At 46.3% G+C, this 23,055-nt stretch overlaps 2 protein-coding genes across 2 annotated transcripts in view; both read left to right on the forward strand.

Moving 5' to 3' along the window:
- The window catches only part of LOC144888837 (peripheral-type benzodiazepine receptor-associated protein 1-like), a 192,850-nt gene extending 184,407 nt beyond the window's left edge, over positions 1–8,443 (forward strand). Inside the window, exon 7 of the mRNA XM_078768299.1 lies at positions 7,622–8,443. Within this exon, the coding sequence (XP_078624425.1) occupies positions 7,622–7,633 (12 nt within the window). The 3' untranslated portion in view covers positions 7,634–8,443. The remainder of the gene's footprint in view (positions 1–7,621) is intronic.
- A 6,340-nt stretch (positions 8,444–14,783) lies between these two features.
- LOC137439389 (RIMS-binding protein 2) overlaps positions 14,784–23,055 on the forward strand; it is a 129,930-nt gene continuing 121,658 nt past the window's right edge. Inside the window, exon 1 of the mRNA XM_078768372.1 lies at positions 14,784–15,026. Coding sequence (XP_078624498.1) covers positions 14,784–15,026 — 243 coding nt within the window. The remainder of the gene's footprint in view (positions 15,027–23,055) is intronic.

Below are 23,055 nucleotides of genomic sequence, written 5' to 3' on the forward strand. Positions count from 1 at the left end.
TTGCTCTCGGGAGCAAGCCACAGAAGGATATGTGCATGAGGGAGACCCACGCTTCTGGGTACTCAATGGTGTACAGGAAGGCTTGCATCTTGCCGAAAGCTCCACGTTTGAGTAGTTCCATGAGCTTCTTTTTGCTTTTGACGAAAAGCCCCGAGCTATGATGTCAGGGCGGTTTTGTGCCTCTTGTCCTGGCTGCAGGTTTTCCTGAATTTCAGTCCATTTGGGGTGGTGGTCATGGTTATGAAGAAGTCAGGCTTTCCAAAACGGCGGACATAGGCCATGGCATCGCTCTGTTTTTCATGCATCCAGCGGGGGCCACCAGTGTATGTTGCTGGGAGTACAACGCTTTGTCCCACATTGTGTGGATCTCCATCACCAGCAAACAGGCTGTCACGCAGGCTCACATAGTCATCAGCGCGCAAGGGTCTTCTGCTCACGACGGATCCAGCCAATCTCTCAGTTTCTATCTTGCAGTACATGTCCACCAGAAATTGCTGAAAGAGGCGTCCCATTTGCAGTAGGTGGTTTGCCCTCTCTTACCATGAGGGTGGTAGCTGTAGTATTGAAGCTGGCTGACCTTGCGCCCTCCATCCTGTCCTGCAGCAGTTCGGGCCTGTAGATACACACTGTATCCGTCTGTGCCATACGGGAAGATGATTGGGTACTGGAGTGAATCATAGGATGCATGCAGCTCGCTGATCCTCTTGAGTTCACCATCTCGAAGCCTGAGGACTATGTCTCGGGGATTTGTAGGCTCATTGTCCATCAGGATGGCCACTTCTGGTGCTGACTGGGCATTTGTAGCGACGGGCATGCTCTCCGTGTGGCCTCTTGTCCTCCTGATGATGATCTGCCTCTCTTCATTGTTGCTTCCCTCAGCAAGAACATCATGAGCTGTCTTGAGTTGTCGGATCAGGTGATTGTTGTCATGAAACCAGGATGGTAAGATTCCTAAGAATATGTGGATTAAGGCTGCTGTGGTTCCTGGCTGTCAGTTCATCAGCATGAGAGTTCCAGGGAAGTAGACTTGTAGGAACTTAGGCTGACCCTCCTCAGGGTGGTAGCAAGGAACCAATGCGATGAAAGGCCTGGCCCTGAATGCGGAAGCTGGGGTTCCAACCCTGGACTGCTGCGTCTTTGTGACCAAAGCTTGTCATCGCAAATGATCCATTGTACCTTCTTGATGTTGGCAAGGAAGTGCCTGCTGGTGGCATCTGTACCAGAGATGAGCTCATTGAGAAATGGTGGTAGGGCTGGGGTAAGGGGTAAGGATGACTTTGCCATCACTGCAGCACACCCCTTTTGTCTCTCCCATTAAACTTCATAGCTGCACAATGCCTGCACTTGTCGTTCATTTGTCCAACATTTGCAAAATTCACTGGGTTACCGCGGTCATAGGTGAAGGCCATGCTATTGGAGTGACGGTGTTGCTCGACGGTCTCACTGGCTCGTGCTTGTGAAGTCTGTAGAGCTGCGGCGTTGCGACGGCGATTTGCATCAAGTCGTACTTGCCGTTGCTCTGGCTGTTCTGCTTCCCGCGCAGCACGGAATCTTTTGGCGGCAGCCGTATTGCGTCCGAGAGCTGGCCTCTTTCTTGGCATATCTGAAGTGAACAATAACCATAAATGTTAAATTTAACTGCCTTAAGTTAAGCAGAGATTATAGCAACAATAGTTCAGCGGCGTAGTAAAAAAAAAAAATGCGCAAGTCAAAACTGGGCGTAGTGGAGAGTGTATGCGGGCTGGCAGACGTTATCGGGATACATAATTCTAAAAATTATGATTATTGTGAACACTGGTAGGCGGGCTAGTAGACGGTAGTGGGGTTGGGTGGTTTAATTGACAATGTAAAATTGCGGCTTGTTAAATGATGCAAATTTACAAAAACTTGAACACTTAACATATTTTGTAAGTTAATATTGTTAACTCACCTGTTACCGGTGTTGTAGGTGGCCTGGTAGACGGTAGTGGGGTTGCCGGCGGGCTGGTTAATGGAAGTGGGGTTGCAGGCGGTCCGGTAGACGGTAGTGGTGTTGTAGACGGTAGACGTTAGTCTGTGGTTAACGTTCCGAAATACGCTAATTACGCTAACAGAAGCGCTGGAGGGAGCACTGCGCTCCCTCCCTTAGATTCCCTCCCTCTTCTGCTAGCGCTAATTACGCGTAACACACTAATTTTAAAACCCGAAGTTTTTTTAATTTTAAGGTGTGCTGTAGTCAGAAGCGCTAGAAGCGCTGCGCTCCCTCCCTTCGAATCCCTCTCTCTTCTGCCGCTTCTGCGCCGGCAATGCTTCTGCTACGCTAATTTTAAAACCCGAAATTTTTTAAATGTTTATGTCTCCGTGACATTCCTGGGACCATCCCGAGTCGAACAGTACTTTCCGCTCGCAAATCCGTCCACGGGTTCTCGAGATCTTAGAGATTGTAGACCCGAAGTTTTTTTAATTTTAAGGTGTGCTGTAGTCAGAAGCGCTAGAAGCGCTGCGCTCCCTCCCTTCGAATCCCTCTCTCTTCTGCTAGTGCTAATAATACGCTAATTTTAAAACCCGAAATTTTTTAAATGTTTATGTCTCCGTGACATTCCTGGGACCATCCCGAGTCGAACAGTACTTTCCGCTCGCAAATCCGTCCACGGGTTCTCAAGATCTTAGAGATCATAGATAGAGGCCAACTCTACTTTATATATATAGATATATATATAGTATAGGCTCTGGGGGGTTGCTTGTGTACATCTCTCTTCTACGGCAAAACTTTTGATTTTCCTGTTCTATATGTTGAGACCCTTGGAAAAAATCTGGGTAACACTCCCAGATCAAGTACGTTTTTTCTGCACACCCCAATACGTGATTATGACTTGAGGCCAATTAGCCGAAATAGCAAAATTCAGTTTTCATGGAATAATTCAAGAGTAGGCAGCTTTAGATTCAAATGTAACATTTATTTATCATGTTTAGACATAACTAACACATTTTTAGCATGGTTCAATACTATAAACTGTCTTTTTTAGGAAAAAAACACGTCATTTAGCTTCTTTTTCTCCAAAAATCACTTTCAGTTTGAAAGGCGCTCAAAATCCGATCACCTCTCATACACCCAATTATGTAGATAAAGCAACCAAAATTTGTCAGAAGCTTCCTTATGAAGCCCTTTAATAATTCCATGCATCATATTTATGATTCATTATATTGTATAGTGACAGTGGGGTCAAATGTTAACAAAGGTTACCCCTACCCCAAAAAGCGGTATAAACCAAAATTGGTTAAATTGGTCTAACTTTAGAAGTAAGTGTGATATTCGGCTGATTTTGGTGTCTATGTATGGGTTTTTGATAGCAAGCTATTCATTGGAACCATAATCAACCCCTTTTGAATATACCTAATTTGCATAATTTCAAAATGGCCGCCAAACACCTCCTGGCAATGATGACTAAATTTCGCTCAAAATTCAGCTTAAGCAAAACTATTACACTTACATAGCTTAAGGATTCATGAATTAAAATCATAACATGTCCACAAACCCAATATAACTGTCATAACAAGGAAGCGCGTGCTGTCAATTACCACCATTTACCACCCGTGCAACTTCAATACATGTACTCTTTATCAAGCGACAGGATTCTTGCAGGCATCAGGGGAAGCCTTTTTGCAATGACAAAAATTTACACATTTGACTATGGCGGTCCTACAGGGGCATGTTGACCTGGCACACTTAGTGCATGAACAGACAACTGTCCAATGTGATTCTAGAGTTTTCCACGTTGTCTCAGGTATCAGCTGTTCCTTGTCATGCGTATAACCACAATCCTCTGGCTTAAGTGCGATCACATTTTCAGAATCTTGATGAAGCTCCAAAGCATGCATGATATTGTAGGCATTGAAAAAGCTACGCTTCATATGTGGCAGGAGACCTTGGCTGGTTGGTGGCAGGTTGTGATGAGAACTCCCTTTGACATGATGGAAGATCTCCGCACGCAAGTTCGAAAATTTCTTCGCATCGCTTTTTGGTTTCAGTACTTTGACCAAGTAGGATTCTGCATTCTTGATCAAAGGCTGAGAAAGGGTCGGCAACCCTCCAAAGTGCTTCAATAACTTTTCTGGCTCGGCATTCAAGGCGGCTTTCTTGGTCCCAACTTTGCTAGTGATATCACATCCTGTAAGACTGTGTACGGCAGGAAGAACAGCACAGAGTTGACATCCGATGCGCTCGAACAAGGTATGAAGGGGCACATACCGAGTGCTATCTCCAACTCCAGCTCGTACCCACAGCTCCTCTAGGTCATGTTGGAGAAAGACAGGCATGTGGTGGAGCAAGGCAACAACTACATCAGTATCATTGGAGATGACAACACATATTTTGTGTCCTTCTTTGAGCGCGTCCAAAACATGAAGGAGTATGCGAAGATCCGCCTCTTCAAATGTGGATTGAAGGTGTACCAGTGCGCTCTCATCTCCGTTGTGCATTTTCATACATTTCCAATCCTCGTTCTCTCTGGTCACCTGTCCGAGTACAGTTGGGTACTGACCGGTATTTGCAATATTTGAACGAACATGGCTGTAGATCAGTTTTTCAAGGAGAAGTTTGTTGTTGTTGGAAGGCCAGAATGTGTTCATATCCTTAGGTAGTGGTGTTGATGGCTCTATTGAAGTATATTCGATGGGTAGAGTGTCACTTCGCCTTTTCCTCTCGCTGTCCTTCACTGATGGGTCATCAGAATACATGTCAAAGACATAGTCAGTCTGCCCAAACCGATGATATATGGCCGAAAATGACATGAAATTTGATAGAAGGTCATTGAATTTGGAGAGTTTCGTAACATTAACCTTTCGGATTGTGGCCATGATGTCAACTACAAATGATGCGTCTTTCCGATGACTATATGTAAATTCTTCCGGTTTTAGGTGCGTCTCCAACTCCTTCAGTAGCTGGCTCTGCTGGTTTAGTCATCATTCCTGCATCATCAAACAACACTGGGGAGGGAACAACATCGTACTTTAAGAGATCATCAGTGGTGAGGCCATGCTCCCGAGCTATTTCTATGTTTCTCTCAGCAATGTTCATCTCCTTCACTGTCGTCTTGGTAGTCTTCTGTGGCTTCTTTCGAAGAGTTTTCATCGTCTTCAAGTTTGTGCGGTGAATGGTACTGCTTATTCGTTCAGTCTTGGTGACAAACCTTTCCTTTCTGAATTTCAGGTACTTCTCTTTTCCTTTTGAAAAGGCATTGAGCATGTCAGTTTTTATATCATCGGACATAACCTCTTTTGTCACAAAGTTTTGTAGTGTTTTGGAAGCGTCTAGAGACAGAGGGGACCCCTTCTCTTCAATGAATCTCATCATCTCCTGAATATGCCCTTCTTTGCGGTTCGTTGTGGCTTGAGATGATTCGTGGTGGCTGTAAGTCTCATGTGTCCTGTCAATCACATCACTGTATTGCCGATGTAGGTTCTTCACTGCCATCATTTCATTGTATATTAGGTCCCACTGGGCGACATACTGTTTTTGCTTTGCATGTCCAATGACTCCATCGCTGCACTTAGATGAAAGGTTAATGCTTTGCTCTAATTTCTGGTCTCCTCCAACAGCGGTGAATCGGCCGGGTATCTCTCTGATTGAAAAATTGCCTTTGGCAAATTGTTCATGAACTGATAGTGCAGTCTCAGGTAGACGTCGCATGTCTTCAAGGTAGAGAGAACACCATCGCAAGTAGTTGGTCGAATCGAATGCCGCAAACAGGTTCAATGCACGCTGGACAGTGTCAAGATGCAGTTCCCAAATCCCTTCACGATCAGCTCTCAACAGATCACGGACAATATCCATCATTTGCAAGAACTGAGTCCAGAACTTGAAGTTTTCATTGGTATCAGACCGTGTTTGGATGAATCTGTTCAAATCTTCGACCAACGTTTTTGATGCATCAGCAAACTGAACCATATACTTCTGACTATCTGTGATGCATTTCTCCTTGACACTAGACTGGAGGTTCGTCAGGATGGCAAGCTCATGTGTATATTGGTCGATGCCTTTCTCGGAGAAGAATTCTTTGTACTGGAGACGTTCAAAGGCTTCAGCAAGGAGCTGCATACCCTCAAGACAGCGGCTGTAGTGACCTCCATGTAGAACAGAATTCTCGATGACAGTTGGACCAAAAACACCAGCCTGCAACCATGTGATGTCCGCGCCACTTCCATCCAGGAGTTTGCCAATACATTTCAAAACAGTTTTCACTAAGTGAAACGTTCCCAGGCATGGAACCAGGGTCCTGAATTCCTCTGGTCTCAGCAGTTGTATATCACGGACGATGCAATAAACACCTTCATCACAATACATTGGTATCTCATTTTGAGTCAGCTGAGAACCAATGTCCATAAAGTTCTTCATAGCCGTATAAACTGTCGCGTACTCTGTAACTGGATGCGGCAGAACAGGCACAAATGCAAGATTCTTTAATGGGATGGCCTCCTCCGTCCAAACAGAGTTGCTAGCACTCCAAGATGGCATTGTTTGTGACTCGGGGTAGATGGACACTTCATCATGCATGACGTTCAAGCGTGCGAGGGACCAAGAAATATCCTTCAGTTTTGCTGCATCGGCTTCGGAGGAAGTGTAAGGCAGTTCGGCCACTTTGTAAGTTGCTGGGATGTCAGCACGGCGTGCAGGCTTGTGAGAGTCGGACAGTACCTGGCATTTTAATATTAAACTGAATGACTGTGGACCATGTGTGACCTGCGTGTCAGAAATCTTTGGTTTACTGGTCGACGACGGGGGTTTGTCTTGGTAGAGAACAGTCACAGTGTCGTGTTCAGATACATTTGCCCCCTCATGGTCCCAGTTGTCAATTGCACCGGAGGTGAATTGCCCAGGATCAAAGTGTGACGGCAGTGAAACGCGATCGTTGTTGTGCTGTGCTGTAAACGTGGCAAGGTCATGTTGGTACCTACACAGCTCTGGGTAGCTGATTGCTAGTCCTCCGTGGTTTAGAACTGTAGTTACAATTTTGCCACCACGCCCAAGACCATGAACTGATTCCGCATTCATAATATGCATTGGAGTTCTCTTTCTACCGCAGTGATGGATATAGTACATGACTTGGAAGACAGATTGTATCTTTCTGCAACGCTGTGTGGAGAGGCTGTTACCTGATGGCTTGCTACCGGTATCGTAGTCATCATCATCATCTTCTTCATCCTCATCAACTGGTTCATCACTTTCTGTCATGACAGCTTCGGCTGCTTTTGCATATGTGTCAGGATTGAAATTGTACAAATGACTGAAAAAACGTAGTACAGGTTCAGGGATATTCATCTCGCTCAAGGAATGCTTTAGATCATGCGCATCACAAAATCTATCGTCAAGGCCAAAATCATACTCATCTAGAGCCTTCCTAATCACACCAGCGCATACCTGAACAGGATCAAGGGAACGAATGCGCTCAGCTAACACTTTCTTTGGAACACTGAATACCATCATTGATTTTTTGAACGAACTGGGATATGTAAAATCAATCTCATTACCAAAAGTGTTCAACAAGAAAACTTTTACATCTCTATTACGAAAGTTACATTTGTCATCAATATTGTTCAAAGAGTCTCTGATAGCACTAAGTTCATAACCCCTCCCTTCTTTTAGGCCTTGCTCTAACTCTTTAACAACCTGATTCCAAGCAAGCTTGCGGGATCTCGCGAGATCTTGGAGACGGCGGCAGGGATTTTCGAAGCTCCACACGGTCTCCACGTTTTTCGAAGTTAAGTCTGTTCACAATTGTATTTTGTCGAAACTGTATTTATCTTTCGGTGTGTGAAGTTATTGTGTGCAACTTTGGTTGTTTCTCGGTGTTTATCTTTCATAAATTGATCGTCTGTTTGCCGTGTCGCGAGCAAGGCCTTGTACAGTGTGCACTGTACAACCTTGAGGCTTTGTTTTTCTCTCAGTGGTCCGTCGTTTGTGATCCAATAACTTTCGTTCTCTGTATTCCCAGGCTTTTCACCCATAGCCTACTTCCTTGTGTAAATCTCAACTCAAAAAAAAAAACAAAAAAAAAAAAACATTTCCTTCTCTGTTCTCATTCGTTTATTCATTCTTATTCGTTCGTTCGTTCTTCGACCACGTGTTTCTCCCCCATTTCCCCAGATAGTTTTCACTCATTAACCTTCAATGTTTACACTTTCCCCTCAAGTTATGTATTCCGTCATATTTTATAACACCTTTTTCTTCTTCTTCTTTAAAAGGCTGCTTTCGACTTGCTCACCAAATCAATTCATCCCAAAAAAAATATCCATCTCCTATAGTGCCTTTGTTCTACATTCCCTAAACTCTCCTGCACTCCATCCTCCATCCAGCGTCCTTAAACGTATTTTTAACTCGAAGGTCACAAGAAACTCATTTTGCAATAAATGTTCGTTTCCCATAAATCGTACACTTTCAAAAATCCAATCTCACCCCTCCCCTCCAAATCTTCCCCATAACCCCTCCCCTCCAAATCTTACCCATCACCCCTCCCCTCCAAATCTTCCCCATCACCCATCCCTTTCAAATCTCCCCCCTTGCCCCCTCCCTCCTAAACTACTCCCTCACCCCTCCCCGCCAAGACGCCCCCTCGCCCCTCCCCTCCTAGACTCCTGCCTCACCCCTCCCCTCCAAATCTCCCCCATATCCCATCCCTTTCAAATCCCTCCCCTTGTCCCTTCCCTCCCAAACTCCCCCCTCACCCCTCCCCTTCAAATCTCCCCACCCTCATTGCTTCTCAATTTCCCCCCGCTCACTCCCCCTCCTCAAAGCGTCCTCCCCGCTTCTTCCCCCTTCAAACTCTCACCTCCATCTCCCCCAACCTTCTGCCTCGCTCTTCCCCCTCCTCAAATAACACCTCATTGTGGCTCACCCAATCACCATCAAACCTTTTGTCCACCCCATCCTTCCCTTTCTCCGAGCTATTCTGAAATCTCTGACACACCTTCAACAGCTCTCCCTACCTCTTCCACCTCTTCCACATCTTACCCTACCCCTCCTCCCCCCTGTTCTGTATCTGATGCTCCCCCTTCCTCTTCATTAACGGTATGGACCTCAAACATCCGGGGCCTTCGTTCAAACTTAACTGATCTCTCCATACAGGTTGCTTCTGTCAAACCAGACGTGATCTGCTTAACAGAAACTTTCCTCCTTTATGATGTCTCTGATTCCATAGTATCTCTCCCGGGCTACTCCCTCCTCCGGTATGATAGACCTGAGCCTCGTCCTGGAGGCGGGGTTGCTATCTTTATCAAAAACTCTCTTCCTCACTCGCCCTGCACTGCACTCTCTCCACCTCACCCCCAGGAATACCTCTGGCTACGGCTTCCCCTTCGCTCCCACCTCTTGTTCATATGTGTGTTGTACCGTCCACCAAACAGTGATGACTCCATCTACATCTCGCTGTCTGATGATATGGACCAACTTCTATCTACTCATCCCAACTCTCTCTTCCTCATATGTGGTGATTTCAACTGTCATCATGCCAGTTGGCTGGGTGTGGGTACCTCTCTCACCAGCCATGGCTCCTCAGCAAAGGACTTCTGCGACTCACTGGGACTGACACAATCTGTCAATTTCCCGACCCGGATCTCAGTCAACGGAACATCTTCTCTTCTGGACTTGGTTATGACTAACTTCCCTGAAAATGTCTGCTGCTCTTCTTCTGCTCCGATCGGATCATCTGATCATGTCCTTGTTAAAGTGGACATCTCTCTGACCATCCTCAGGGAGCCTGCTCAGCGTCGACGAGTCTGGCATTTCACTCAGGCCAACTGGCACGGTCTTCAAGCAGCCATCAATCATCTGGACTGGTCTCCCATCTCTACCACCTCTGACATCAACTCATCCTGGGAATTCTTCCAAAGTAAATTGCTCTCTCTCATGCACAGATTTATCCCATCTCGTCTTCAGTTGTCATACCCTTCCTCCCGTCCATGGTACACGGAATCTTGTGGTGAGGCTGTTGCCCAGAAACAACTTGCCTTCGTCTCCTGGAAAGCAAATCCAACGGAAGGAAATCTCATTTCCTTTCACAAAGCCCGAAACAAGTGTGTGTCCACCCTCAGGAGAGCCAGGAAACAATATCTCTCCGTTCTCAAGACCGAACTCTCTTATCTGTCTCCCTCTTCCAAATCCTGGTGGCGTCTGGTCAAATCCGTTTCTGGTGTTTGTTCCCCCTCCATCCCCTCCCTTACCTCAAACGGCTATACAGCTGACTCCGCACGTGAAAAAGCTGAATGCCTCAACTCTGTGTTTGCCTCTAAATCTTGTGTCCCAAACCCATCCCTCTCTGTACCCACCATACCCAGTCGTACCCTGCTGCTCCTGGACTCCGTGTCCTTTCCTCCTGACAAGGTGGAAAAGTTTCTGTCAACCCTCGACTCTGATTCTGCAACTGGACCCGACGGCATCAGCCCACGGGTCCTAAAATCCTGCTCTGCTGCTCTATCTCACCCTCTCGCTGTTCTCTTCACCCTCTCTTTTGCTCAAGGTCAACTGCCATCTGCTTGGAAATCAGCCAACATCACCGCTTTGCACAAAAAAGGTGCAAAAACAGATCCTAGCAACTACAGACCAATCAGCCTTCTCCCAATTATCAGCAAAGTCATGGAATCCATCATTGCTTCTGATATGAAATCTTTCCTCTTCTCCAATGGCTTGATCTCTGATCATCAATTTGGTTTCAGACCAGGTCACTCTACTCTGGACATGCTGCTTCTGCTGTCTCAACAATGGATGGAGGTCCTCAATGCCAAACAGGAAATTAGAGCTGTTTCCCTCGACATATCACGTGCCTTCGACACGGTCTGGCACCCCGCTCTGCTCACCAAACTCTCCTCCTTTGGTATCCATGGAAATCTCCACGCATGGCTGGCGGACTTCCTCTCTAGTCGTCGTCAACGTGTGGCCCTGAATGGGTTTCTCTCATCTCCTCTTCCTGTTCAGGCTGGAGTTCCCCAAGGCAGTGTTCTGGGCCCCGTGCTTTTTCTGGTCTTCATCAATGATCTCTCTGACTCTCTCGAAAATCCTCTCTATCTCTTTGCTGATGACTCCACTCTCTGCCGCTCCATTCCTCTTCCCTCAGATCGGCAGTCTGCTGCCTCCTCACTCTCTGAAGACCTGGACAAAATCACAGACTGGTCAAACAAGTGGAACATGTCTTTCAATCCTGACAAATCTCACACTCTTACTATGTCTCTCCGAAAAGATCGACTGGACAACCCTCCCATCTACTTTCTCAACAATCCTCTCCAAGAAGTTCTGTCGCTCAAGATTTTGGGTCTCACTATCTGCCATGATCTTTCTTGGGAAAACCACATTTCCAAGCTGGCCTCCAAAGCCAGTCGCCGACTGGGCATCCTCCGTCGTGCGAAGTCCTTCCTCGGCACACCTGAGCTCCTCACCACATACAAGGCTTTCATCCGCAGCTCAATGGAATACTGTTCTCCCCTATGGGCCGGTGCTCCTGCCTCACACCTAGCTCGGCTTCACGCTGTTGAAACCAAAGCTTTCAGAATTATTGGAATCTCCCGCGATGAAGCTATCTCTGAGGGCCTTTCACTCACTCACCGCAGGCAGGTAGGTGGTCTTTCTGTCTTCTACCGACTCCTCTCCGGCCTTGCACCCCCAGCTCTCTCTGTGCTCTGTCCCCCAAATATTCCTACAGGTCGCACAAGATCTGCCAGCAACCCTCTGATGGTTAAACTGCCGAAATCTCGGCTCTCCGCTCACCTTCACTCTTTCATTCCTCTTTTCTCCCGCCTCTGGAACAAACTCCCTCACTCCCTTCAATCCCACTCCTCCCTCCAGGTCTTTAAAACAGCTGTTCACCACCATCTCTTATCTTCCCCCATCCAAAACCTTGATCTTTTCTACCCCCGCTAATTCACCCCAGATCCACCTTGTTTGAAATTCCAACTTCTTTCCTGGAAGTCCTGGCAGTGTCCATATGTTTTATACCTCTCCCACTGCCCCCTTCCCACGCCCCCCCCCCCCCCCCCACCCAAAGCCCTCGCCCTCTCTCAGATCTCTCGATGTCTCCATGTCTCTCGGTCCCTGCTCTCAAATGTTGTGTTTGTGTCCTTCCCCCTCTCTCCCCATCTTGTCTACCGCTCCCTATGTTATATGTTTTATGTGTCGGTTTGTCTTTCTGTGTGATTAATGTTCGCTCTTTCACGAGCCTCGATATTGTATACAAAACAAAAAAAAAAAAAAAAAAAAAGCTGTTTCTCAGACACTTTTGGTATGGAAGCTTTATCACGAGAGTCATACTTATACAAGTATTTAGTCATGCAGTCCCTGTGGTAGTACAGATCTGCTCCAAACACAGAATGCGCATCTTGAAGGTCGCATGTTCGGGTGAACACATCATCTTGAAAGAAGTTTGTCGCAGCCAGAAAGGCTGAAGCACGGCCTGATTCACTAATGCGATATTTCGTGTACTGTTGTTTGTGTGATTTACTGTCACAGATAATACACTTCACTTGACGTAAGGCTGTTGTGGACGTCTCTGTATTCGGTGGATGTCGGACGGCCTTAGAACGAGTACTTCTATCTTCTTCCTGCTCAGAACGGGACAGGTCTTGGCATACAGCGAGACTCTTCCTTTTCCTATTGAGAACTGAAGTCTGAAGTGTATTTTTTGTAACAGTCATTGGTCACATGATAAACAAACCCATCTCCTTTAACCAGCTTAAGCAGTTTGGAAACTTGATCATTGTGGATGTAACTTGCTTCTCGTATCCTTTTGCAACCATTAGTTGTGCTCACAGTTTTATCCCCCGCGCTTTTCTGGCAGATGATGCAGTTAGTCGCATCAAACGAACTGTCTTCGGGCGGTCCTGAGAGAGTAACAGACTCCATCGTCAGCGGCCACGCCTGAAAAACAAAAAATGGATATTAGTTACGTTTGTACGGCTGTAAAAATCGGCAAGGTCGGACCATATGCTGAAAATATAAAATGTGAAAGACTGATAAGCCACAAAGAAACCCATGTTTATCCCTATTAAAGGGCTTCATAAGGAAGCTTCTGACAAATTTTGGTTGCTTTATCTACACTAGGGCATGCCCGTACTATATATATATCTAAAATTATATCCCCCCCCTCTATTTACATGAAATGGTTTGGTCCAAAGCGAACGGCTTGCGAGTACGGTGACAATCCCCCCCCTCTATTTACATGAAATGGTTTGGTCCAAAGCGACCGGCTTGCGAGTACGGTGACAATCCCCCCCCTCTATTTACATGAAATGGTTTGGTCCAAAGCGAACGGCTTGCGGAGTTTGGTAAAGAAATCGCCATAGCGTGCACAAACGCGCAGGAAAGCGAATGAATCGCAAATTAGTTTTAATTAGTTGTAAAACATAGTTTAACGCCAACATAGTTTGCCAACGTGAAATAAATGAATACGCTCTCAAATGTGCCGTCCGAGGCAGAGTCTGTTCGCCACGTTCGGCACACGTGATAGCTCGCTGCTCTCTGATTGGTTGAATCGTTTTTTGGACATAGCTCGGTAACTACTTGTCCGATTAATATGAAACCTTGAAAAGGCACATCCTCGGGTCCCCAGCAATATACCTGGCAAGTTTAAAGTATATCGGACCCGTGGTTGTCGAGAAACAGCGGTCACAGACAAACAAACACACAGAGATTACTGGAATTATAGATAGATAATTGGGTGTATGAGAGGTGATCGGATTTTGAGCGCCTTTCAAACTGAAAGTGATTTTTGGAGAAAAAAAAGCTAAATGACTGTTTTTTTTTCTAAAAAAGACAGTTTATAGTATTGAACCATGCTAAAAATGTGTTAGTTATGTCTAAACATGATAAATAAATGTTACATTTGAATCTAAAGCTGCCTACTCTTGAATTATTCCATGAAAACTGAATTTTGCTATCTCGGCTAATTGGCCTCGTCATAATCACGTATTGGGGTGTGCAGAAAAAACGTACTTGATCTGGGAGTGTTACCCAGATTTTTTCCAAGGGTCTCAACATATAGAACAGGAAAATCAAAAGTTTGGCCGTAGAAGAGAGATGTACACAAGCAACCCCCCAGAGCCAGGAGTAATATATCATTTGGCTTATCGGTGTGTTTGCTTGTTTACCTTGTATGTAGCGTCCCTAAACCACTAGACTAAATGAGTTGAGATTTGGTTGTTGTAATTGGTGTGTGCCTGGGAATGTTTTAGGTGTTACATATTTTTTTTATAGTCGTGGTGGGGACGCAAATGTTGTCGATGTAAATGTATACCGTGGCACCCAGTGGTGGGAGAGGGTATTACAAGTCAGTCATGGAGATGACGTGCAATTTTGTGCTGCACACGAGACATTGTGCAGTGGAGATCACGTGCAATTTTGTGCTGCAACCGAGACATTGTGCCGTGGAGATGATGTGCAATTTTGTGCTGCACACGGGACATTGTGCAGTGGAGATCACGTGCAATTTTGTGCTGCAACCGAGACATGGTGCAGTGGAGATGACGTGCAATTTTGTGCTGCACATGAGACATGGTGCAGTGGTGATGGCATGCAATGTGCTGCACTCGAGATGTGGGGCAGTGGAGATTGCGTGCAATTTTGTGCTGCACATGAGACATTGTGCAGTGGTGATGGCATGCAATGTGCTGCACATGAGACGTGGTGCAGTGGAGATGACGTGCAATTTTGTGCTGCACACGAGACATGGTGCAGTGGAGATGACGTGCAATTTTGTGCTGCACACGGGACATGTTGCAGTGGAGATTTGCAATCTTGTGCTGCACCCGATACTGGTGCAGTGGAGATGACGTGCAATTTTGTGCTGCACACGGGGAATGGTGCAGTGGGTATGACGTGCAATGTTGTGCTGCACATGAGACGTGGTGTAGTGGAGATAACGTGCAATTTTGTGCAGCACTCGAGACATGGTGCAGTGGAGATTATGTGCAATTTTGTGCTGCACACGAGACATGGTGCAGTGGTGATGGCGTTCAATTTTGTGCTGCTCACGAGACATGGTGCAAGTGGTTTTCCGCCACCAGAGGGAGTGGGTGTTTCTATTTTATTATAATTGAGCTCAGGGAATTTTCACTGGTTCTACCTTTTCATTGTTCGCATCACGAGGTTGCGCGAAGACATTCACTTGACCACAAAATGTGTACTAGTCGTGTATACATCACACTGGGTAAAGCACCCAGATTATCCTCCTCATCTTCTTCATTTATTCGGATGCAGCCTGTGGCTAATTTCTTGGTGAGCGGCTGTGCCGCCGATGCAGTGCCCCCTTACCAGCTGGTACTCATTTTGCCCATCTCAGAAGAATGACAAGCTGAGTCAACCTACCTGGTGTTAATTCAACGGAATGACAGGACCTCAAACTCAGGACCCTCTAAGATCTCAAGCGAGTTACCTTAACCGTGAAGCCGACAGGCTTTTAAAATTCTGAATTTCAAATACCTTGTGTACCATGTTATTGACAGTGTAGATGTAATCGGTATTCTTTTCATTGTTGTTCATTTTCCTTTGTTCTCCATTTTCCTTTGTTCTCCATTTTCCTTTGTTCTCCCGTTTAATCCGTGGATTATCCATCTGTATTGTTATGGCCCTGGGGTACAGAGGTTACCATGACGGGGTTCCTCGGACCCGCTCCCTGACCTACGGACCTGAGACAACCAGGCCGCAGATAACGGTCAGGATAAACTGGGTTTAAGGGTCATTCCATATCAAATCATCAAAGAATCTGCCGTCATCTCTCAGATTTTTGTAAAACTTTGGGAACCAATTGGGACCCATGAAAAACGGCAAGAACTCAAATATTTTTGCTAACAGCCTCTTAATTAGTGAGATACAGACTAACGAACTTTGGACTAATTAGCGCGACGTCGCGAATGCAAATGGCCATATCTCTAAAAGTATAACACCTAGAGAGCTGGTTTTGGTGTCATTTTAAAGGTATTTTCATGCCCTATGAATTTGTCTGGGCAACATTTTCCTACCTCCAACCACAAAAAAGTTATCACAAAATATAAACTTCAATTGTGAATCCCCAAAAAATGTATCCTTCAAATTTCCTCAAATTCATCCCAGAGGTACCTTATGATGTCAAGAAGCTTCCACATAAATTTTGTGATGGGCACTCCAATAGTTTCTGAGATATGAGCAATAATGTACATGTACGTATGGCATATAGGTTCGAAAATCAGCATTTGTAATGTATTATACAATCAATAAGTGAGTTCAAGTACACAGTGTTCACTAACCTGACTTAGGCTTTCAATTTCCTCTTCAATGCAGCAACAGCAGCACTTGTTTCTTTCTTGGAAATACAATATGTCCTTCCAGTTGCAGTGGTTGGTTCAACAGTAGTAAGCACATCCTGGTAGTCAATAGTGAGAGGGTCTGCTGGTTCCGGAAATGTATATGATGGGGATGGTCCATGTGGATGGAGGAACTTAACATCCACCTCATGCCTCTCTGGGGTATGTTCCATGACACATGCAACCCACCAGTGACCATCATAATCCACTGTAACATAACCAGTTATGGCTGAGACATTGTGATCGATCATCCCAGGTGTAAGTTTCACATGTTCCTTTCGTTCTTCGGCTGAGAACGAAAAGGCTCGAACTGTGACTTTTTCCTTAGACACAGGAACAAAGCAAAGTCTCTACCACACCTGGTTGTCTTTTTGCCAGTTTCTTACGACACTGGGTACAGATTTTCTGTGCACTTTGCAGTTTGAGGCTTGGATGAGCGGCTATGGCTTTTTGGCTAACAGCTCTCAAGCCAGACGACTTTGGTTTTTCATGAGCTCCAAAGGGATTGCAGCAGGATTTCTGCTTCAAGATGAACTTTTCCTTGGCAGTCGTCATTTTTCTGCAGCTCCTTCAGAAGTGAACTGCCAATTTCTGTTGGTGGCAGGCCTAAGCATTACACTAAGCCAACTTGGACTTTCCCTGGGGATCTTAGACTGTGAAAGTTGCATCACCTCGAATTACCCACATGGGAAATCCCAGTTGGAATTCCCCAGATGAGAATTCCCCTCAGGCCCAGTTGAAAATGAAAGTATATGATACTTCAAAGCAATTGATGGTTGTTCCCTGTGTTCCCTGTCATGGCTAGGTTAGAATGATTGTATAATACATTACAAATGCTGATTTTCGAACCTATATGCCATACGTACATGTACATTATTGCTCATATCTCAGAAACTATTGGAGTGCCCATCACAAAACTTATGTGGAAGCTTCTTGACATCATAAGGTACATCTGGGATGAATTTGAGGAAATTTGAAGGATACATTTTTTGGGGATTCACAATTGAAGTTTATATTTTGTGATAACTTTTTTGTGGTTGGAGGTAGGAAAATGTTGCCCAGACAAATTTATAGGGCATGAAAATACCTTTAAAATGACACCAAAACCAGCTCTCTAGGTGTTATACTTTTAGAGATATGGCCATTTGAATTCGTGACATCGCGCTAATTAGTCCAAAGTTCGTTAACCTGTATCTCACTAATTAAGAGGCTGTTAGCAAAAATATTTGAGTTCTAGCTGTTTTTCATGGGTCCCAATTGGTTCCCAAAGTTTTTTAAAAATCTGAGAGATGACGGCAGATTCTTTGATGATTTAACATGGAATGACTGTTAACAGGGACCCTCACCTTTACGTCTTGTGATCTGTTGGTGACCCATTGACTTCATCTGAGGACCATGTGGATTATTTATTACAAAGTAATCGTGAAAGCTCTTATTGACGGGTCTTTATGCACCAAGCAAAATCAAAGGCAAAAGGGTAAAAACAAGCAAATGAACAAAGCACAAAAGCGCAGACTTATCCTGAGCTAATATTCTTATAGCACGTCAAAGCCAATGAAAAGACAAGGTACCTGCATTCATTCCGCGAGAAGAAAATATAATGAAATATAATAAAATATAATAAAAATATAATAATATAATGAAAAAGGCAGTCTGGAGTATAGACCGATCCGATAAGGACGATCGGGCCCCTTGCCGATAGGCGGCGCTCTTGCGTCCGCCATTACAGGGAGGCGCCCCGATCCAAACTTAACTCCAGCTGGCTGCGCCAGCACAACTATCATCGCGATCGTACATGAAAAGTGTCCGTGATAATCGTTCTCAAGTGTTTCTCCATACGTGTGGAGCGGTCGTGGACACCTGGCACCTGAAAGCACACGATACAAACCCCGTTTTCGGCGATATTGCCAGGCGCCGGAGGCGCACGGCCATGCCTCCCTGAAGGCACCTGGCACCTGGGGGTACATGGTTTCCACTTCCACTTGCACCAAACCTATTTTGTTAGCAACCGCGTACACGATGCTACGCCATGCCGAGCCCCCTTCCGAGCCCCCTTCCAAAAAATAGCAGAAGAACATATGATCATGAAGGAGAAACTTGACATGTACTCAAAGCATGATCAGGATATTGAGGCATGGCTCTTTAAAGCAGCTTTACATTTGCGGAATGAAATAAAGGAAGCCAAAAATGAACAGCCTTGGCCACCTTGCCAAAATGAACTAGATGACAAATATGTGGACATCCCATCATCACTCAAAGCGTTTCTAACAAAATTGTTAACTGGTGAAACAAAGAGCTCAAGTAGCACAACTCGTGTTCAGAGATTGGGGTGGTCATTCGCTCAAGATCTCATATATGGAACAACTTCAGGCAAAGTAAAGACATCAAAGCACATATTATGGCTTTGGACAGTAAAATCACTGACTGGTAATGTCGAGATCATAAAGATTCTGAACCGTCTCGGTCATGGGATATCATATTCTACATTGTTGGAAATAGACACAGCTTTGTGTCTGCAGAAATTGCAAACACAACCAGAAAATGATATTGTGCTGCCATCAAATATCTATCCTGGGGTTCCGACTGTGTTAGCATACGACAACATTGACAGGCAGGAGGAAACCCTCAGTGGGGGAGGGACATCACATCGAGTTAATGGGATTGTTGTACAACCACAAGTATTAACAGCCCAGCTCCCCACAAACAGAGAAGGAATGCAGAAGGACAGAAGACGTTCTATTCCTCCTAAACCCTTTGTGTCACCCAATTACAACTGTGGCGACAGAAGAAGTCCTCCAGCAATCACACCACTTCAGCCTGACGAGGCACAAATGGCAGAAGTCAAAACTGCTAAGCATAAAAACATCGCTATAAAAACATTTTTAAAAAAACACCACCCTGTGAAGACTGCCTTCACCAACATGCCTTGAGAGCCAACTGTCAAAGTGCCATATGGCAACGTAGCCTGGTAGCAGATCCAGATGTACCAGATCCCCAGGACAACCATGGATGGACTGCAAGAGAGGATGGCACACTCGATGTTCTGTGGATGACTGGCTCTCCTGCACCTCAGGTCATCATGGAATTCATATCCTGTACATGCCGGCGTGTTTGTCAGCTCCCAAACTGCCAGTGTCTGTCTAATAGACTAAAGTGCACAATTGAGTGCAAACTTCAAGACTGTACCAACATGATGGATGCTGATGACGATGATTCAGACCAGAATACCAGTGATGCTGAAGATCTTGATGATGATGGGGATGTTGACTAAACATCAAACCTACACACTGTACAAGTATATTTGAATGCCTCATGAACATACTGTTACTGATCGCGGTTTAGATGTTACTTTGCCGAGCGAAGGCTCCGCGACCGAACAGTTACTCCCCGATTAGAACCCGATTCCACCCAAACGTTGGCCGGATCGCACCGCGGCTGCTCAATGAGGGAAAAGACTAAAACGACGAATGCAAAGAGGAAGACGAAGGCAAAGGAAGGTTTGGAAATACTACTAAATTTATTTACTATTTACACACATAAGCAAAAAGCAAGCAGTCACGTTTATTTACAACACATAAGACGCAGGTGACACAGTGCAAATACTAGCTTATACAGACTTAATTAACCCAGGGACAAGACACACAGAACAAACTCACGTACACAAGAAGGGTGGAGGAAAGGAATGAATGCTGGAAGGAGGAATGGGAAGGTTCAGCTGGGGCAGATGGTTCGGGCTTGATCCCGCACGGGACGTCGGCTGGACCTCGACGGCCACCGATGCCACCGCTATCTGGTCCCCGCGGGGTAACGGGTTGAAGCGGCCTGGTGGAGTCAACGCTGCTTGTGGAGCCAAAGCTGCTTCTCTGGCTCACCTCAGGGCGCGTCTGCCGTCTCGGGCGCAACTGCTGGTAATTGACCTTGAACCTTCTCTCTCTTGGCCCTGGTGTCTCCTCACCACCGACAACTCAACGCAACCAACGCAACCACTGACCACTCAACACCACCACTTCTCACCACCGACTTCTTACCGCAACCAACGCAACCACTGACCCTCCACTGACGACCAACTCACGACTCACTCACTTGCTTCTTGCGTGCGCGCCTTTTATAGCGCCTCCAGCGATCAAGCCGCCGGCCTTCAGGACACGCCCATCGGTGTGCTCACCTCGGCCCTGGTTGGTCACGCGACCCTCTCGCTCCGCCCTTGATGACGGGCGGGCACGCCCCTCTTCCCCGACTCGAGCACATGTTCAATGGTGGTTTTGGAGGGGAGGTAATTGGCAATCGAGGCTCGGCAATGACGAGAGGGGATGTAAAAGGAAATCGAGGCTTGGCAACGACGAAAGGGGATGTGAAAGGAAATGGAGATTTTGGGGATGGGAATGAAAGGGGATCTATTCTCTTTCACTGGTGCAATGGAGTACTTCAATTAATGGGAGACACAGCCTTACCCTAAAACACAGAATAAGAGATAACTATCAAACAGGGGTATTCTATTATTTGGCTGACGTGTATGCTTGTGGACTAATTATGGGATGCCCTTTCACCTTTACACAGCTCCGGAGGCAGGGGGGCGCAGAATAACCAATAATAACAACTCACACAATCAAAAATATATATACAGTTCTCATATCCGCAACACTGCACCCTCCTCCTCTTAGGCACGTCCCGGGCCTACAACTTTTATTTAGTGTGACACGTAGGTGTAGTTCCCTCTACTTTTAACCTGACCCTGAGTGCGACAGTTTTAAAACATAAATAAATGTGTCCCGCTGCTCCATTGCACCCTGCCTAACAGACTTACGCCCACAGTTAACCGAATTGCGGAATGGTCTTCAAACTATACACTGACGGTGGGGAGCATTATTTACAATGACGCTATTTTTATTTACAAAACTAACCCAGGACCTGTGATTGTTCTTTCTGGGGGGGAGACAGTCTGCTCTGCATCAATGCACCATGAAAGCACCCAAAAACGCACCAATACAAGCACCCTCAAGCACCAATCGGTGCAGTCACCATAGTTCATCAGTGTTCAATGCATGTTCAATAAAAATAAAATCAACAACCCCTAACCCTGCAGGTGATCTCTTGCTCTTCGGCTCCCTCTGCTGGTTATTATTATTTGGTCTTCCAGATGTTGTCATTCTTTCATTTTCTTACTGGCGGCCTATTTGCAATAAAGTGTGCCCAATGTGTCCTTTTTATTTTCTTTATTTATGGCCCACAGGGCCGACTACGTGTGGTTCACCTGTGGGGCATCGGTGCCCTGTGGCCAAGGTCCGCCAGCAAGATTTCGGGCCCTCATGGCCGGTTCCAGCAGAGGGGCCATGCCCCAACCCATGGGGTCCATAGGTGGTGCTCGGCCACAGACATGTGGTCCATAATGTGGTGCATCGATGCAGACAGCTGGTTCTTGGAATTTCGGGCGCACAATGGCCGACCCACGCACGCTCCCCTCGGCGCCCAATGGCGCACAGGTCATGTGGGAGACAAAAGAGACAATTGAGCGAGGGGTAAGGTCACAAGGGTACACATCAATCAGGCAATGCAAGGCGAAATGCGTACGGAGGGCGAAGTGAGAAAGCTCGTCCCTACCGTACGTCACCCCCCTGTCACCTACACTACCCTTGCCCTTACCCCATATTTACAAAATCTACACATTACCAATCCGTCGCTACTGTCACGTCTTCCCCTTATTTCCCTTATACCAAATTCGTCTTCACTCCCCCACTATCCAAAATTTGCCATCACCCAATTCGTCATCAATCCTCATAAGGAGGGAGAGATGGAATTACGCACAATGTCACACCCACCACGTCATGATGCGTCTCACAATCCAAAACATTTGCATCAAAAATAATTAACATGGCATGGTGTGGAGTACCTGTCACCTCAGGTGAGTGGATGCAGATGGTGCGAGGAGACTCCAATCCTAACTATCCTCTAAATGACCTTAACACACTTTACACTACCTGGGGTCTCTCCCTGCCAATCCATTGGCCAACTTACACTATGGGTTCTAAAAACCAATTCCCATTGACCAAACTGTGGTGCTTCTCAATTTGGGGTCTCACTCCCCCGATTCATCTCCCGGTGCCCTCGCACAATTTCTGGGCTGCGACGTGTAGCTCTCCCAGCAGGTCTACCCACCTGCACACCTCTACCACTGCAGTTGCCACCCGAGCTTACCTAGCTCCTCACCCTAACCTAACTAACTGGGGAAAGCCCCTCCTGGCTCTGTCACCCCACTCGGTGCCCTCTGGCACTGGGCTACCCGGGTCCGTCCTCCGGATCCTCGGGCCCCATCCACAACAACTACCGGCTCCCAGAGCCCACCTGCGGCCTCACCTGGCCGACATCCTCACAGTGGTGGAGCGCCCAACCAACTACACACACTAACAGGCTACACGCCCAGCCATTTCCACAACACTAATGCACCCATCCAAAGACCATTCTTTCACCCGCACCACAGATGCCAATATCCAACCACAATTTACCTGTACCCTCTACCTAACACTTACACTACCCGCCCCGGGTATCCGTGATGGGGGTCCACTCTTCCCCCATTCACACCTTCGCACCATCCACTCCACTCCACAATTTCCACCATACTCACTCCACGACCATCCATTCCAATACTCCATTTATTCCACACTACCATTTATTCCACACAGCCACATACACCTGTTGTTGCACACCTGTGCAATCATACCTGGTGCCACCTGCACCCTCCTCCTCTTCCTAGACCATTTGGTC

This window comes from Myxine glutinosa, chromosome 14 (assembly GCF_964187855.1).
Source record: "Myxine glutinosa chromosome 14, kmMyxGlut1.1, whole genome shotgun sequence".
Taxonomy (NCBI): Eukaryota; Metazoa; Chordata; class Myxini; order Myxiniformes; family Myxinidae; genus Myxine; species Myxine glutinosa.